This window comes from Eumetopias jubatus, unplaced genomic scaffold, assembly GCF_037043125.1.
Source record: "Eumetopias jubatus isolate StellerSeaLion01/CBP00866 unplaced genomic scaffold, mEumJub1_p1.0 scaffold_5, whole genome shotgun sequence".
In the NCBI taxonomy this organism is placed as follows: Eukaryota; Metazoa; Chordata; class Mammalia; order Carnivora; family Otariidae; genus Eumetopias; species Eumetopias jubatus.
The window spans coordinates 28335593-28354556 of record NW_028274811.1 but is presented as its reverse complement, the minus strand read 5'-3'; the positions used below and the strand labels follow the sequence as shown (position 1 = coordinate 28354556).

At 39.5% G+C, this 18964-nt stretch overlaps 1 protein-coding gene and 1 pseudogene across 2 annotated transcripts in view; one reads left to right on the top strand and one right to left on the bottom strand.

The window, feature by feature from the left end:
• DDX46 (DEAD-box helicase 46) overlaps positions 1-18964 on the bottom strand; it is a 76427-nt gene that overhangs the window by 30158 nt on the left and 27305 nt on the right. For both annotated transcript variants that reach the window (XM_028103567.2, XM_028103568.2), the window contains exons 14-15: positions 6387-6551; positions 5718-5880 (exon numbers count right to left, since the gene is read on the bottom strand). In XM_028103567.2, coding sequence (XP_027959368.1) covers positions 5718-5880; positions 6387-6551 — 328 coding nt within the window. The remainder of the gene's footprint in view (positions 1-5717; positions 5881-6386; positions 6552-18964) is intronic.
• LOC114209497 (swi5-dependent recombination DNA repair protein 1 homolog pseudogene) lies at positions 11568-12320 on the top strand (annotated as a pseudogene).

Below are 18964 nucleotides of genomic sequence, written 5' to 3'. Positions count from 1 at the left end.
TGCTGTCTCTCTCTGTCAAATAAATAAATAAAATCTTAAAAAAAAAAATGAATGGGTCAACCAGGAAATTAAAGAAGAATCTAAAAAATTCATGGAAACAAATGAAAATGAAAATGAAAACACAACTGTTCAGAATCTTTGGGTTGCAGCACAGGTTGTCCTAAGAGGAAAGTATAGAGCAATACAAGCCTTTCTCAAGAAACAAGAAAGGTCTCAAATACACAACCTAACCCTATACCTGAAGGAGCTGGAGAAAGAACAGCAAATAAAGCCTAAACCTAGCAAGAGAAGAGAAATAATAAAGATCAGAGCAGAAATCAATGAACTAGAAACCAAAAGAAGAGTATAACAGATCAACTAAACAAGGAGCTGGTTCTTTGAAAGAATTAATAAGACTGATAAACCTCTGGCCAGACTTATCAAAAAAAAAGGGGAAAGGACCCAAATAAATAAAATCATGAATGAAAGAGGAGAGATCACAACCAATACCAAAGAAATACAAAGAATTATACGAACATATTATGAGCAAAACTATATGCCAGCAAATTAAACAATCTGGAAGACATGGATGCATTCCTAGAGAAGTATAAACTACCTAAACTGACCTAGGAAGAAATAGAAAGGAAAATTGAAGCAATAATCAAAAATATCCCAATAAAACAAGAGCCCAGGGCCAGAAGGCTTCCCAGGGGAATTCTACCAAACATTTAAAGAAGAATTAATACCTATTCTTCTGAAACTGTTCCAAAAAATAGAAATGGAAGGAAAACTTCCAAACTCATTTTATGAGGCCAGTATTACCTTGATCTCAAAACCAGACAAAGACCTCATCAAAAAGGAGAACTACAGACCAATATCCCTGATGAACATGGATGCAAAAATTCTCACCAAAATACTAGCCAATAGGATCCAACAGTACATTAAAAGGATTATTCACCGGGCACCTGGGTGGCTCAGTCGTTAAACCTCTGCCTTCGGCTCAGGTCATGATCCCAGGGTCCTGGGATCGAACCCCACATCGGGCTCCCCGCTCGGCGGGGAGCCTGCTTCTCCCTCTCCCACTCCCCCTGCTTGTGTTCCCTCTCTCGTTGTGTCTCTCTCTGTCAAAAAAAAAAAAATAAAAAAATAAAAAGGATTATTCACCATGACCAAGGGGGATTTATTCCTGGGCTGCAAGGCTGGTTAAACATCTGCAAATCAATGTGATACACTACATTAATAAAAGAACAAGAACCATATGAATCTCTCAATAGATGCAGAAAAAGTATTTGACAAAGTACAGCACCCTTTCTTGATTAAAACTCTTCACAGTGTCGGGATAGAGGGTATATACCTCAATATCATAAAAGCCATCTATGAAAAACCCACAGCGAATATCATTCTCAATGGGGAAAAGCTGAGAGCTTTTCCCCTAAGGTCAGGAACGCGGCAGGGATGTCCACTATCACCACTGCTGTTCAACACAGTACTAGAAGGCTTAGCCTCAGCAATCAGACAACAAAAAGAAATCAAAGGCATCCGAATCGGCAAAGAAGTCAAACTCTCACTCTTTGCCAATGATATGATACTGTATGTGGAAAACCCAAAAGACTCCACCCCAAAACTGCTAGAACTCATACAAGAATTCAGTAAAGTGGCAGGATATAAAATCAATCCACAGAAATCAGCTGCATCTCTATACACCAACAACAAGACAGCAGAAAGAGAAATTAAGGAGTCAAACCCATTTACAATTACACCCAAAACCATAAGATATCTAGGAATAAATCTAACCAAAGAGGCAAAGAATCTGTACTCAGAAAACTACAGAATACTCATAAAAGAAATTGAGGAAGACACAAAGAAATGGAAAACTGTTCCATGCTTATGGACTGGAAGAACAAATATTGTGAAAATGTGTATGCTACCTAGAGCGATCTACACATTTAATGCAATACCTATCAAACTACCATCAACTTTTTTCAAAGAAATGGAACAAATAATCCTAAAATCAGTATGGAACCAGAAGAGACCCCAAATAGCCAGAGGCATGTTGAAAAAGAAAAGCAAAGCCGGTGGCATCACAATTCCGGACTTCAAGCTCTATTACAAAGCTGTCATCATCAAGACAGTATGGTACTGGCACAAAAACAGACACATGGATCAATGGAACAGACTAGAGAGCCCAGAGATGGACCCTCAACTCTATGGTCAACTAATCTTCGACAAAGCAGGAAAGAACGTCCAATGGAAAAAAGACAGTCTTCAACAAATGGTGTTGGGAAAATAGGACAGCCACATGCAGAAGAATGAAACTGGATTTTCATTCTTCTTTTTCAAGAATTTCCTTACACCACACACAAAAACAGACTCAAAATGGATGAAAGACCTAAATGTGAGACAGGAATCCATCAAAATCTTGGGAAGAACATAGGCAGCAACCTCTTCGACCTCAGCCGCAGCAACTTCTTCCTAGACACATTGCCAAAGGCAAGGGAAGCAAGGGCAAAAATAAACTATTAGGACTTCATCAAGATAAAAAGCTTTTGCACAGCAAAGGAAACAGTCAACAAAACCAAAAGACAACTGAAAGAATGGGAGAAGAAATTTGCAAAAGACATATCAGATAAAGGGCTAGTAACCAAAACATTTTTTTTTAAGATTTTATTTATTCATTTGACAGAGAGAGAGACAATGAAAGAGGGTATACAAGCAGGGGGAGTGGGAGACGGAGAAGCAGGCTTCCCGCTGAGTAGGGAGCCTGATGCAGGGCTCAATCCCAGGACCCCAGGATCACGACCTGAGCCAAAGGCAGACACTTAATGACTGAACCTCCCAGGTGCCCCTAGTATACAAAATCTATAAAGACAACACCCAAAGAATAATCCAATCAAGAAATGGGCAGAAGACATGAGCAGACATTTCTGCAAAGAAGACATCCAAATGGGCAACACATGAAAAGTGCTCAACATCGCTCAGCATCAGGGAAATACAAATCAAAACCTCCATGAGATACCACCTCACACCAGTCAGAATGGCTAAAATTAACAAGTCAGGAAATGACAGATGTTGACGAGGATGCGGAGAAAGGGGAACCCTCTTAAGACTATTGGTGGTAATGCAAGCTGGTGCAGCCACTCTGGAAAACAGTATGGAGGTTCCTCAAAAAGTTGAAATACAGCTACCCTACGACCCAGCAATTGCACTACTGGGTATTTACCCCAAAGATACAAATGTAGTGATCCAAAGGGGCACGTTCACCCCAATGTTTATAGCAGCAATGTCCACAATAGCCAAACTATGGAAAGAGCCTAGATGTCCATTGAGAGATGAATGGATAAAGAAGTTGTAACACACACACACACACACACACACACACACACACACACACACACACACACCCTGGAATATTATGCAGCCATCAAAAAAATGAAATCTTGCCATTTGGAACGACGTGGACGGAACTAGAGGGTATTATGCTAAGTGAAATAAGTCAATCAGAGAGAGACAATTATCATGATTTCACTGACATGTCGAATTTGAGAAACAAGACAGAGGATCATAGGGGAAGGGAGGGAAAAATGAAACAAGGTGAAACCAGAGAGGGAGACAAACCATAAGAGACTCTTAATCTCAGGAAACAAACTGAGGGTTGCTGGAGTGGTGGGGGATGGGAAGGATGGGGTGGCTGGGTGATAGACATTGGGGAGGGTATGTGCTCTGGTGAGCGCTGTGAATTGTGTAAGACTGATGAATCACAGACCTGTACCTCTGAAACAAATAACACATTATAGTTAATAAAAAAAAAAAAAAGACACTACCCCACAATCCAGTAATAGCACTACTGGATATTTACCCAAAGAATACAAAAACACTAATTCAAAAGGACATGTGCACCCCTAGGTTTACAGCACTATTATTTAAAATAAGGAAGGAGCCCAAGTATCCATCAATAGATGAATGGATACAAATGTGGGGTATATATATAGAATGGAACATTATTCAGCCATAAAAAGGATGATATCTTGCCATTTGCAACAACATGGATGAAGCCAGAAAGTATAATGCTAAATGAAGTAACTCAGAGAAAGACAGATACCATACGATTCCATTCATATGTAGAATTTAAGAAACAAAACAAATGAGCAAAGGAATAAAAGAGAGAGAGAGACATACCAAGAAACAGACTCTTATCTAGAGCACCAACTGAGGGTTACCAGAGGAGAGGTGGGTGGTGGGATGGGTGAAATAGGTGATGGGATTAAGAGGACACTCAGGACAAGCACTGAATGACGTGTAGAACTGTAAAACTGAAAATAATATAGCACTGTATGTTAACTATACTAGAATTAAAATACTTATTCAAAAAATAAGAAATTCTGATACATGATAAAACATCAATAAGCCTCAAAGACAATTATGCTAAGTGAAAAAAAAACCAGGCACAAAAAGACAAATACTGTATGATTCCACATGTGTGAACAGGGAAATTCACAGATGGAAAAATCAGAATACAGGTTCCCAGGGGCTAAGGGGTGGGGATGGAGGTGAAGTTATTACTTAATTGGTAGAGAGTTTTTGTTTGGGATGAAAAACACTTCTGGAAGTAGATAACAGTGATATTACACAGCATTGTGAATGCACTTAATGTCACTGATTTATACACTTAAAAATAGTTAAAACGGTAAATTTTATATAATGTACATTTTATCCCAATAACAAAAAAAGGAGAAAATATGAGGCATTTTCAAACATTAAAAGTTAACCAAATACATACCCTCAAAGTACCTAAAAGCCCTTTTAATTGTATCCACAATGACATGTGGTATGGTAGACTGTATTTTCCAAAGATGACAGCAAAAGCATGGCCTATTCTACATACTCTTCTGCATGGGGAATGACCGTCATATCAAGAATTGGGAGTCTACGCCTCCATCCCCTCTAATCTTAGCCAGTCCTGGGACTATTTTAACCTTCAGTATATTGTGAAAATGAAAGTACCATCTTTAAATTGACTTGTCAACTTTCGGTTCTTGCCTTCCAGCCAGGTACACAGAAGAGATCCGCAAAGGGAAGAGCCATCACCCCAGGCCAATAGCCTGAGCTCAGTGTCAACATGCCAGCCACCTAAGTTAAGGCAAGTTGGAAATGGATCCCCAGTCCCAACTAAGCCACCCCAGTAGACCCAGCATGAAACAGAAACTAGACAGTATGTGCTGAGCTCCACCCAAAGTGCAGATTTATGAAATAAATGACATTTGCCACTAAATTTTGGCATGGTTCATTACAAAGTCACAGACTGCCAGAACACTTAGTGATGATAATTCAAACTGTGTTCCATATGTTTAGCGTTCTAAGTCCCACATACATTTAACAATGGAGATGTTACATCAAAATTAAAATGTTTCTTTCAATTAAAGGTGATCATGAAAACATCTAAGTAGCATGGCACAATGGAAGGGATTTAACATGAAACAGAAAATTTTAAGTTCAATTTCTCCTTATCTGATTAATGGCTATACGGTTTGGTCAAACCAATGTACTGTTGTCTTACTTTCTTAATCTCTAAGATGGAACAATAATAATGCTTACCCCTTCATAGAGCTGTTGTGAATAAAAACTGAGATAGATGATATAAAATCTGGCTCTAAATCACAGTACACAGTAAATATCATCATTCAGAACACAGCAGCACTTGGTCAAATTAAGTACTCAACAGATACTTCACTAAACATTACCTCCATGAAGAGACATGCAAGGATAAGATGCTCTCATTAAATCTTTCAGAAGACCATCTGCATGTTCCTGCTTATCCACAAATATAATGACAGATCCCGATTCTTGATAATGGCCAAGAAGCTCAAGTAACTTCAAAAACTTCTTTTCTTCTTCAATCACAATCTGAAAATACCAAATTGCACCAAGTTAATGGAATAAAAAAGCAAATATATCTCTAATGCAAAAATATTCATTTTATTTGTGGCAAATGGCTAAATGACAACATCTTGCTGTATCTTTAGGAATCGGTAGGAAAATGTTGATTTTAACTGATAAACCAGTAAGACCAAAAAAAAATTTCTAACTGAAAGAAGAAGCTTGCAAATGTGAGCAAACCATCATCTAGTACTCTCTGTCTCTTGACCTCACATCCTATTAACTAAAGAATAAAATGGGTATGTGATATTTCCATCTACCAGTCCCATCTCTTCTGGTGGGAGGAACTAAAAAGAGCATTTTAAACATGCAGTTCCAAGGAATAGCTTAGGTTTATCGGATAAAATATTAATGGCTGAGCTGTATCCTATTCAAGATTAGATAATTACCTGCCTTCATCACAGTGATCCCCAAAGGATCACATACTGCCTAAACCTCTAGGGAATTGAGGATTTCCAAAAGATTGTACCCACCACTTGTTGTTCCACATCTGAGCAAACCACACTCCTGCCTCCAACCTGCACTTCAATGGGTTTACTCAGGATTCTGCGAGCCAAAGCCTCCATAGCTCTGGGAAAGGTAGCTGAAAACATAACTGTCTGTCGATCAGGTCGGACATTATCCACAATGCGCATGACCTGAGAACACATTGCAAATAAATATGGTGAGTATAAGCTCCAAAAATCATACGATGTTAAAACCAAGTAGAAAGGGGTGCCTGGGCTGCTCAGTTAGGTAAGCATCTGCCTTCAGCTCAGGTCCTAATCTTGGGGTCCTGGGCCTGAGCCCTGCGTCAGAATCCCTGTTCAGCGGGGAGTCTGGCTCTCCCTCTGTACTCTCTCTCTCAAATAAATAAAATGTTTAAAAATAACAAAGAGAAAAAAGGGGCGCCTGGGTGGTTCAGTTGTTGTCTGCCTTGGGCTCAGGTCATATCCTGGGGTCCTGGGATCAAGTCCGCATCTGGCTCCTTGCTCAGCAGGGAGCCTGCTTCTCCCTCTTCCTCTGCTCCCCCCGCTGGTGCATGCTCTCTATCTCAAATAAAGAAAATCTTTAAAATTAAAAAAAAACCACACACACAAAAAAAGGAGAAGAAAATTTTGAGAACATCTATTCAGTGACTCTGAACTTGTTACCTTCAAATAACTGATACTACTCCATAATTTGCTTTGTTCAGTTTCCCCCTCCTAAGAACAGCAACTATAGTTATTCACATATTTAGGGCAAAGATGGAAGAGCCATCTGTCACCTCTCTCTCTCTCTCTCACTGATCTCACACTTAATCCACCAAAAATTCAGTATTCTCAATCCTAAAACTTTATCTGGGATACAAGTATTCTCCCTTGGTATCACTGTTTTCCATCAGTTATTCAACACATTTTTGTTGAGCAACTGTATGTGTAAGGCATTGCTCTAAGCGCTTGCAATATGCAATAAAAACAGACAAAACCCTGTCTTCATGGAGTTTGTATTCGAAGGAAGATGGACAGGGATAAATGTATTATGTGTCAAAGGTTGATATGAGCAACAGAAACAAAGAGAACAATGAAGGCAGACATACTGTTGTGGGGATAGGATATGGGCACCTCTATAGAGCCCTGGAGAAATCCTAGGACTCTTGTGATGACTGCTATAAACAAGAAAAATAGAAGTAATGGGGCGCCTGGGTGGCTCAGTTGGTTAAGCGACTGCCTTCGGCTCAGGTCATGATCCTGGAGTCCCAGGATCGAATCCCGCGTTGGGCTCCCTGCTCAGCAGGGAGTCTGCTTCTCCCTCTGACCCTCATGATCTCTCTATCTCATTCTCTCTCTCAAATAAATAAAATCTTTTAAAAAAAATAGAAGTAATGAATAAGATTATTAATGATGGTTTCAAGGCAGACAGTGGTGAGTGGTTGGAAACTGGGATGGGTGAAGGTCTAGCCAGGAATATACAGAATTCTAGGACCACACTTTCACTCCAATCAAACATGATGTGAAATCTGTGAAAGGGGCAGTCCTACCCAAGGCACTTGGAAATCCTGGGTTCCTGGCCTAAACCTCAACCACCTCTCATCTGGATTATTCCAACTATCTCTCTTCCAACTCCTACCCAATCTATTCTCTATCCAGTAGCCAAAATGATGGCTTTAAAATATATGTCAGTACTTTCAGTTAAAGACTATTGCTTGACCACGTACATTTATTTCTTTTCCTTTGAAAAACCCTGTAAAAGTTAACAATGCAGAGAGTGTTTTTAAAACTTGCACAAACCAACAAAGACAGTAAGAAAATAAAACAGGAGATGACAGCAACATTTTGATTAAATTGGTACCCAGACACAAGAAAACATAATCCTAAAATGAGAATGAACTAGATTTTCAAGAAGCACCCTACCCTGTCCCTCCTCCACAGGAGGGTTATTCTTCACCACCCAATGTCTAACTTTGAGAGTCAACTTAAGTTCTCTGTAATGTTTTCAGTAAAGCTTCATAATTTTCTCCAAAAGATCTTATACATCTTTTGTCAGGTTTATTTTTTCATGCTTTTGTAAATTACATGTTTTTTTTTTTAACATTTTATTTATTCATTTGAGACAGAGCGAGAGAGAGAACACAAGCAGGACCGAGGGGCAGAGGAAGAGGGAGAAGTAGGCTCCCCATCGAGCACGGAGCCCAACGCAGGGCTAAATCCCAGGACCTCAAGATCAGGACCTAATCCGAAGGCAAATGCTTAACCGACTGAGCCATCCAGGTGCCCTGAATTATATGATTTTTAAAGTACATTTTCTAACTTACTGAGAAAAGAAATGTAAATGATTTCTGTTTACTGACTTAGTATCCAGAAACTTTATGGTCCTCTTAACAATTTATCTGTAGATCATTTTGAGTCTTCTACAAAGACAGCCTTAACATCTGCAAATAACACTTGCTTCTTCCTTTCTAAACATTATACCCTTTCTCCTCTTGTAAAATGTTGAATGGATATTAACTACTTTACTTTGTTCTTCATGTTAAAAGTTTAAAAGTTCTACCGCTAAGTGTAACATTTACTACAGATTTTTCTGTATGTACCATTCATTGGATATGGAGGTTCCCCACTAGTCTCTGCTGAATTTTTTTGAAGATTTTTTTATTTATTATTTGAAAGAGAGAAAGAGACTGAGAACTCACACAAGGGGTGGGAGGGGCAGAGGGAGAGGGACAAGCAGACTCCCTGGTGAGCAGGGAGCCCAATGTGGGGCTCAATCCCAGGACCCTGGGATCATGACCTGAGCCGAAGGCAGACTCATAACCAACTGGGCCACCCAGTGCCCCATCACTTCTGAATTTTTAAATCATAAATGAAATTTTATCAGATGCCTTTTACACATTTTAGATAACGGTATGGTTTTTTCCTCTATTCTGGTAACAGGGTAGATTATATTTTTTGACTTTTCTTTTTTCTTTTTTTAAGAAAAGATTGATTGATTTCAGAGAGAGAGAGAGAGTGAGAGAGGGAACACAAGCAGGGGGAATGGGAGAGGGAGAAGCAGGCTTCCCACTGAGCAGGGAGCCCAATGTGGGGCTGGATCCCAGGATCCTGGGATCATGACCTGAGCCGAAGGCAGATGCTTAATACCTGAGCCACCCAGGCGCCCCTTTATTTTATTTTTAAAGATTTTATTTATGAGAGAGCAAGCATGAGCAGGGGGAGGGGTAGAGAGAAAAGCAGACTCCCCAATGGTCAGGGAACCCGATGGACATGGGGCTCGATCCCAGAACCCTGGGACCATGACCTGAGCAGAAGGCAGACACTTAGCCAACTGAGCCACCCAGGCGCCCTGGTTTTATTTTAGAGATAGAGAGTATGTGTGAGTGAGGGAAGGGGCAGAGGGAGAGAATTTTCAAGCAGACTCCCCACTGAGCACAGAGCCCGTGGCAGGGCTGGATCTCAGGACCCAAGAGATCATAACCTGAGCCAAAATCAAGAGTCAGACCCTCTGTCAGAGATAGGGCCACCCAGGAGCCTTTTACTTGATTTTTCTAACTTTAAACTAGCTTTTGCATGTAAAGAATACTAACTTCAATGTGATTTATTATTTACTTTAAGCATTACTATATTTGGTTCCCTAATACACTTTTTAGGGTTCTTGCAACATTGTACATTAAACTATACCTTGTTTGATTTAGATACCAATATTATATTGGCCTATAAAATGAAATTGCCACGGGGCACCTGGGTGGCTCAGTCGTTAAGCATCTGCCTTCGGCTCAGGTCATGATCCCAGGGTCCTGGGATCGAGCCCCACATCGGGCTCCCTGCTCAGCGGGAAGCCTGCTTCTCCCTCTCCCACTCCCCCTGCTTGTGTTCCCTCTCTCGCTGTGTGTCTCTCTGTCAAATAAATAAATAAAATCTTTAAAAAAAAAATGAAATTGCCACTATGGAAAAGTTTGACAGTTTCTTAAAAAGTTAAATATAAATTACCACACAATTCAGAAATCCTACCCCTTGGTAGAAATAAAGACATATGTCCACACAAAAACTTGTATGCAAATGTTCACAGCAGCATCATTCATAACAGCCAAAAAGTGGAAATAATCCAAAGTATTTATCAAACAGTTCATGCATAAACAAAACGTGATATAAATTCATATGACAGAATACTAACCACTCAGCAATAAAAGGAATGAAAGGCATGCTATAACATGGACAAAGCTCGGGCACCTGGGTGGCTCCGGTTAAGCGTCTACCTTCGGCTCAGGTAATAATCCCAGGGTTCTGGGATCGAGCCCCCCCATCGGGCTCTCTGCTCAGCAGGAAGCCTGCTTCTCCCTCTCCCACTCCCCCTGCTTGTGTTCCCTCTCTCGCTGTCTCTCTCTCTGTCAAATGAATAAATAAGAAATCTTAAAAAAAAAATGGACAAAAAGCTCAAATACATTATGCTGAGTAAAATAAGCTAGATGTATAATATATGCATTTTATATGAAATGTCCAGAAAAGACAAATATATTAAGACAGAACACGAATCAGCAGCTGCCTCAGGCTGGGGTGAAAACTGGAAATGAGTAAAAATAGGCATGAGGCATCTTTCTTGTGATGGAAATGTTCTAAAACTGGATTACGGAAAAAAAACAAAACTGGATTACGGAAAAAAAACAAAACTGGATTGTGGTGATCGCTGCATAAATGTGTATGAACACTAAAAACCACTATATTATACATTTAAAACAGGTGAATTTTATGGTATATAATGAGGACTGAGAGCCCTTTTAAAAATAAAGGATTATAGGGAGAGGGCACCTGGGTGGCTCAGTTGGTTAAGCAACTGCCTTCGGCTCAGGTCATGATCCTGGAGTCCTGGGATCGAGTCCCGCATCGGGCTCCCCGCTCAGCGGGGAGTCTGCTTCTCCCTCTGACCCTCCCCCCTCTCATGCGCTCTCTTTCTCTCAAATAAATAAATAAATAAAATCTTTAAAGAAAAAAATAAAGGATTACAAAGACCTTATGAACTGTTATTTACCCTTTTTCATACTTTAAAATAAAATATGATTAGGAATATAATTATCGCCGTGCGGCCCCGCCCCGCCGCGGCAGCGCACGTTTTCTGCACTCCGGGGATGGCGGAGGGAGGGTCTGTTCACTACTTAAACGGCACAGATGCGCTTGGGTTCCTTGTTCCTCAGGCCTGGGTGGTCATTGGTTCTAGTCACACAGCTTTTTAGGGTTTAAGAGGTAAACCAAGATTTTATTTTCAAGATGGAAAAACCATCTGACTCAGGTGTGATTTTACCTAGCACTCCACGGGCTTGCACCAATCCACCATCTCCCCGGACAAGGAGCACAAGAAAACAACCTATGAGTGCAACACTTAGAGAACGATTGAGGAAAACTAGATCTTCATTTAATTCCTGTTAGTGTGGTGAAACGTCTTAAAGTAGAGAATGAAGAAAATGATCAGACTTTTCCTGAGAAACCAGCATCTTCAATAGAAGAAAACTGTTTGGAACTTCAAGAAAGTTTTAAACACATAGATGGTGAATTCAAAGAAAGTACATATTTGAAGAAAACCTTCAAGAGTTATCAGTGCATGTGAATCTAAATCTCTTGATACTGAGTCTTGCAGTGATCTCCAAAGTGACTTTGTGAATGAGAATCTTCCAAAACAAGGATTAAGTGAAGAAAGAGCAAAATTGGTGAAGCAGATTGAGGAGAAAGAAGACTTTCTTCGGAGGCTAAAACCGGTCAAAATGTATAGATCAAAGAATGACCTGTCTCAGTTACAGGTGTTAATACAGAAGTGGAGAAGCTGTAGCCAGCTGTTGCTTTATGAGTTGCAGTCAGCTATGTCTGAGGAGAACAACAAACTCAGCCTTACTCAACTGATAGACAACTGTGGGTTAGATGATAAATTACTACAACAGAAATGAAGAAGAGTTTATCGGTGTTTAATTCATAATTTTTTCTCCAGAATATTTTTGAGAATGACAACTTAAAAGATAATACACTTTTTTTTTTAAAGCTCTGGAAGTCTTTGTTTGTTTGTTTTTGGTAAAGATTTTATTTATTTGACAGAGAGAGACACAGCAAGAGAGGGAACACAAGCAGAGGGAGTGGGAGAGGGAGAAGCAGGCTCCCCGCCGAGCAGGGAGCCCGATGCGGGGCTCGATCCCAGGACCCTGGGATCATGACCCGAGCCGAAGGCAGACGCCCAACAACTGAGCCACCCAGGCGCCCCAAAAGATCATACATTTTAAAAGGAAGGTAGAAACTATTAGGGCCTAGAGAAAGGTATCTTGATGAACATCAATTTAGGGCACTCTGTTATATAAATATAAAATAAGTTCTAAAATGAAAATTTAGTATTTTGGATAAGTTTGCCAAAGAAAACTTGACATTTAAAGAAATGTGAAAAAAAATTAAATCATGTTTAAAGAATAATTTGGTCATTTCTGGAAGTCAAATTTAATACATTGTTTTGTTTACTGTGGTAAAAAAGTTCTATTTTTTTTTAAGGTTTTATTTTAAATGTTAAAAAATACTTCAGTCTGGTTAATGTCTAAACCTGAAGTGGTCTAAAAATGCCTGCCTGTCTCCTAAGTTTATGAACCGTGTTTTTATCCATTTAGCACATATTTCCTTCTGCATGGTTGTAGCAGGTAATTAAAGTTGTTCATATGTCCAAAAACAAAAAAAGGAATACAATTATCAATTCCTTGAATATCTGGTAGAACTTGCTAATAACAAATAGAAACTGGTGGCTTCCGTGTGGGAAAATTAAAAGCTGATTTCTTTAATGAATGTAAGACTACTGCAGTGTTCTTATTTCTGAGTCTGTTTAAAGCTTTCAAAAGTACTGGCATACAAAGAAAGATAAAAGCAAGAAGGGAGGAGTGCCTGGGTGGCTCAGCTGGTTAAGCATCCAACTCTTGATTTTGGCTCAGGTCATGATGTCAGGGTGGTGAGATCATGAGATTGAGCCCTGCATCTGGCTCCAAGCTCAGCAGGGAGTCTGCTTAAGATTTTTTCCCTCTCCCTCTGCCCCTCTCCTTGCTCACATGCACACTCTCTCTAATCACACGCACACTCTCTCCAATAAATAAATAAAATATTTTAAAAAAGAAAATAAAAGCATGAGTTTTATAGTATATAAATGCCCCTTTATTTGTCAATAAAACAAAACAAAAAACAGTAAAATGTTTTAAGATGGTAAAAGATTAATCAAGCTCAAGGAAGAGAATCCCATGCTAGCAGTAAGGAAAAGTTAAGAAGAAAGCTATTCTCCCTACATGAACGTGAAAGGTAGGGTGCCAGAATAAGGAGAATTGTTACAAGGTCTGCTTAAGAAGCAATCAAATCACCTGACCTCCACCTGCTACTCAGCCAGGCAATGGGCCTTTCTCTCATCCTAGCCCAAGACCTAAAGGTTTAGCTTCTGCAGAGAATAAAACAAGAGCATGGATGGATGAAGCAAGGGTAAAACCCTAAGAAGAAAAGCATTAAGTAAATGCATAATGCTCGAGGCTGAGGCTCCCACCTCTCCCTCAAGGCCTCTTTTCCAACCCAAAACAGAAGACAGACCTTCATATTCGAGGCAGAAGACCGCCAATATTTCTCCAGGCACAGTCTGCTCAGCGCAAGAAGACAAGCAGAAGATAGTCCCCAACCAAAGGAAAGACCCAACCAGATCACAACAGTGAAAGTCAAAGTCAGTAAGTCCTGCTCTGGCACAGACAGCTTTGAATTTTAAGCTGCCCCTTCTCCAACCCTTAAACACAAGTAGGTAACTACAGATTCCCAGACATCTACAGAATGCAGAAACCAAAGCAAAGAGAAAATCAACTCAGAGGACAAAGATCCTATGTAGGTAGAAGGCAATCTTTAAAAATGAGTCATTTAAATGAAATCTTGCCATTTGCAACGACATGGATGAAACTACAGGGTATAATGCTAAGCGAAATAAGTCAGAAAAAGACAAATACCTATGATTTCACTTATATGTCGAATTTAAGAAACCAAACAAAAGAACAAAGAATAAAAAGAGACAAACAAACAAACAAACAAAAAGCAGACTCTTAAATACAGAGAACGAACTGGTGGTCACTAGAGGGAGGCAGATGTGGGGATGGATGAAATAGGTGAAGAGGATTAACACCACACTTATCATGATGCGTACTGAGTAATACTGTACTGAATACTGTACACCTGAAACTAATATAATACTGTATGCTAATTATACTTGAATAAAAATAAATTTAAAAAAGTAAAAATGAATCACTTAAGTGCTCACTTTAGCAACACATATACTAAAAATAATTGGAATGGGGCGCCTGGGTGGCTCAGTTGGTTAAGCAACTGCCTTCGGTTCAGGTCATGGTCCTGGAGTCCCGGGATCGAGTCCCGTGTCGGGCTCCCTGCTCGGCAGGGGGTCTGCTTCTCCCTCTGACCCTTTTCCCTCTCGTGCTATCTCATTCTCTCTCTCTCAAATAAATAAAAATTAAAAAAATAAATAAAAATAATTGGAATGATAGAGAGATTAGTATGGCCCCTTAATGCAACGATGACACAGAAATTCCTAAAGTGTTCTATTAAAAAAAAATTATTTAAGAAAAGATTTAGTCTTGGGTTACAGAACTTTGGGGATCCTAATAAGGTAAAAAACAAAGGGGACTCTGTTGATCCCAGAATGATGGATCCCAGGACAGCAGCTGTATGTCAAGCAGAGAGAACAACAAACCATGACTGGAACAGGTCAAAAGGCTCTGAAAAAAAACTCCTTAAGGAAGATGAAACAAACAGAAAACTTGACTGTTTCAACTACTTGATATATTTATATAACTAATAGAGTTTGGCATTTAATTAAAGTATACAGAAATCCAGCCAACACACATAAAAAGACAATTATCTCTAGAGAAAACAAAAAGTTATAGAGGAAATTAATAATCAGTTTAGGGATGCCTGGGTAGCTCAGTCGTTAAGCATCTGCCTTCGGCTCGGGTCACGATCCCAGGGTCGTGGGATCGAGCCCTGCATCGGACTCCCCACTCAGCGGGAAGCCTGCTTCTCCCTCTCCCACTCCCCCTGCTTGTGTTCCTGCTCTCCCTGTCTCTCTGTCAAATAAATATATAAAATCTTAAAAAAAAAACCACACAAACTTACTTTAAAAAAAAATCAATTTAATACACTGCCCAGCTCTGAATAACACTTAGATTGCCATAATGTAATATTCTGATCCAATTAAAACAGCAACATAAATCTACTGAAAAAATAAAGGATGAAAATGATGCAAGAATGTAACAGGAAGAAGGAAAACAGAGAAATTACATTCCCCCATGGGAAGTCAATAAGCAGTATCAAAAACAAAAAAATAAAAAGGAGAAGTAAAAGCACTCTATTTAGAGAAGTAGAATATCAAAATAATCAGCTAAGAGATTAAAGAGAAAGTAGAGAAGGGGTACCATTAAACCTATGTGCACGTGTGACCGTTAATTTAAGACTAAAAATATAAAAAATTAGATCAGGTATTCCTCTGCTCAAAACCCTCCAATATAGGTGTGCCTGGGTGGCTTAGCTGAGCATCTGACTCCTGACCTCAGCCCCAGTCTTGAGCTCAGGGTTGTGAGTTCAAGCCAAAAAACAAAAAACCCCCAAAGCCTCCAAATATAACTCATCACATTAAAATTAAAATCCAAATTCCTAGGGGTGGCTGGGTGTCTCAGTAATTAAGCGTCTGCCTTCATCTCAGGTCATGATCTCAGGGTCCTGGGATCGAGCCCCGCATCGGGCTCCCTGCTCAGCGGGAAGCCTGCTTCTCCCTCTCCCACTCCCCCTGCTTGTGTTCCCTCTCTTGCTGTGTCTCTGTCAAATAAATAAATAAAATCTTTAAAAAAAACAAAATCCAAATTCCTAACCCTGCTGTACAGGGTCTTACATGTTCACCACACCATCAGTACATCTCTTTCTGTCATCTTCTACTCTCTCCCATCACATTCCCCATTCTTTACTCTGCTCCAGGGACACTGGCCAAGCAAGCTCCCATGTCAGGGCATTTGTACTGGCTCTTTGCCTGTAACACTTTTCTACCAAATATCCCCATGACTCAATCTCTCACTTTACTCAGGTCCCAGTTCCTATGTCATCTTATCAGAACGCTTTTCTTGATCTTCCTATATAAAAGGACAAATCTTTCGGAATGACTGAAGTACATTACTGAAAATTAGGAATCATTAACCACGCTTGGTTTGATGATATGAATTTGATAGTAATATCACTGCAAATTCATATTAATGTGTCCATCTTTTAAGACATTACATACAAAGCTGATCATCTTAAACAACTCGAAGGACTGCTCCTTGAGTCTCAACTTCTCATTTTATACATGTATAAACAAGGATCAGACAATTCACATTAAAGTGCCACTGTGGCCTTGAAAATCTCTTCAAAGAATAATAAACATCCTGCCTTCCTAGACTATTCACAAATAGGCTTTCATTCTCAGCATATGCAGAAAGACAATATCAAAGAATAAAACTTTTCTGGAGAACCAGACCCAACTCTTTTTCTTGTCATAGTGCAGAGAAATCTTCCTGAATAAGCTACAAACTCTGTGCTTCCTGTAACAGTGTACTGCACATGGGAGCTTAGATTTACCTTATGAATATCTATTACTGCTTAGAGTCATGAAGATGCCTACAGAATGACCCTAATGATCACACACTTTTTCAATGATGAGTGGGTCTGTGTTTTGACTGCCTTGGCTATCAGACTGGAAGCTATCAGACTGGGGGCTACTGATTAAAAGCTGTTCCTGAAATTTTTCAGTATGTTTCCTCTTTCACACCACAAATACTTCAAGTCAGCTGTGGTCTGCCAAGTAAGTACATAAACTTCTTTCACACTCATAGGCTAAAACTAAACTCATCAGGCCAGTCACTAACGTTTACAAAGGTAGCAGTTTTCCCACTTTTCACTGATTCAACTCCTGATCATTGGCATATGCTCGTTTTAGAGACGTTCTAAAAGATTAACACATTCTGTCTTGTACTTCTCTTGATGATGTGCAATGTTTTTCTTCACCCTCAAGAAAATAATTTGCTACCAAGTTAATGATTTATTTATTCACCAACGTAAATATCCCAATCCCAATTTTTAAATCACAAATAGGGTCCTTGAGATGTTGCTATCTATGTTGGTAAAAATTACCCTGGACTAAATCATAATATGAAATAGGAATAAAACATGGGGCGGGGTGGGGGGGAGGCAAATGTCATTACATCTCTGAATCTGTCTCCTCTAATGTAAAGTATTACATTAGACTTAAAAAATAAGTCTTCAAAAATCTGTCTTTTTTCAGTACCTCAATTTCCTTAAGTAGTAGCCATGTTATTCATCTGTAACTGCTTATGCACCAAACCCTTCACCACTGGCCTCAAGAGAGAGACTCAGAGATGCTGAGGTGTCTAATCATGTATCTAGTGACCTAATTTTGATGTGAATTTGAAGACGGTCTTCAAAGTACAGTAATCTCACATGAGATAGTGAGCTCCTTAAGATGACTGATGCAAGCCTGGTGCTTTACAGTGTACAACTGACAAGCACATTTACTCTCTCATTTTATTATGTGATTGGTATTTTTAAGAAAGTGAAAACTCGGTGGGGCGCCTGGGTGGCTTGGTTGGTTGGGCGTCTGACTCTTGGTTTCAGCTTAGGTCAGGATCTCAGGGTCGTGGGATAAAGCCCTGAGTCGGGCTCCGCGCTCGGTAGGGGGCCTCTTTGGGATTCTTTCCCTCTGCCCTTCCCCCTGCTCTCTCTCAAATAAATAAATCTTAAAAAAGAAAAAAGAAAAAAAAAGAATGAAAGAAAGTGAAACTTGGAGTAAATGTCTTCAGAATCTTCAGCTTCATTCATTCTATATTAGACGTAGGCATGAATAAATTTAGGCCAATTACAACACTGTCTTTCTTAATAAAAAGAGAACATGTAAATAATATTTTTTAAATAAGAGGAATATTATTTACATATTTTTACCAAAGTATGTATGTCCAGCTCCAAAGTGGCTAACTTAAGCTAAAGATTAATTTCTGTATCTAATTGATTTCTTCTCTTACTCTTTATTTTTACGAAACTAAAAAAGAACAAACCTAGAAACTATAGGGCAATCTCTCATGAAAACCACTTTTTAATATCCTGTCAAAAGCTACTTTTAATAGATTCCAATTTCAGTAAAGGAACAAACGGATTCCTAATCTACTCTTCTGTTGTCTTTGGTTCCAAAAGGAGTTCACATTCTGTTGCAGCCCTTAGGAAGATGTCCACTAATAAGTACAAGTTTTTCTTCAGTAAGTTAAAAAAAAAAATCAGTAAGGTTTAAGAAAGAGGTACACTTTTCTACTGGTCTTTTTAAGAAATTCTGTTATCTGGGGCACCTGGGTGGCTCAGTCAGCTGTCTGCCTTCAGCTCAGGTCATGATCCTAGGGTCCTGGGATTGAGCCCTACATTGGGCTCCCTGCTCAGCAGGGAGCCTGCTTCTCCCTCTCAACCCCACTCATGCTCTTTCTATTTCTCTCTCTCTCAAATAAATAAACAAAATCTTAAAA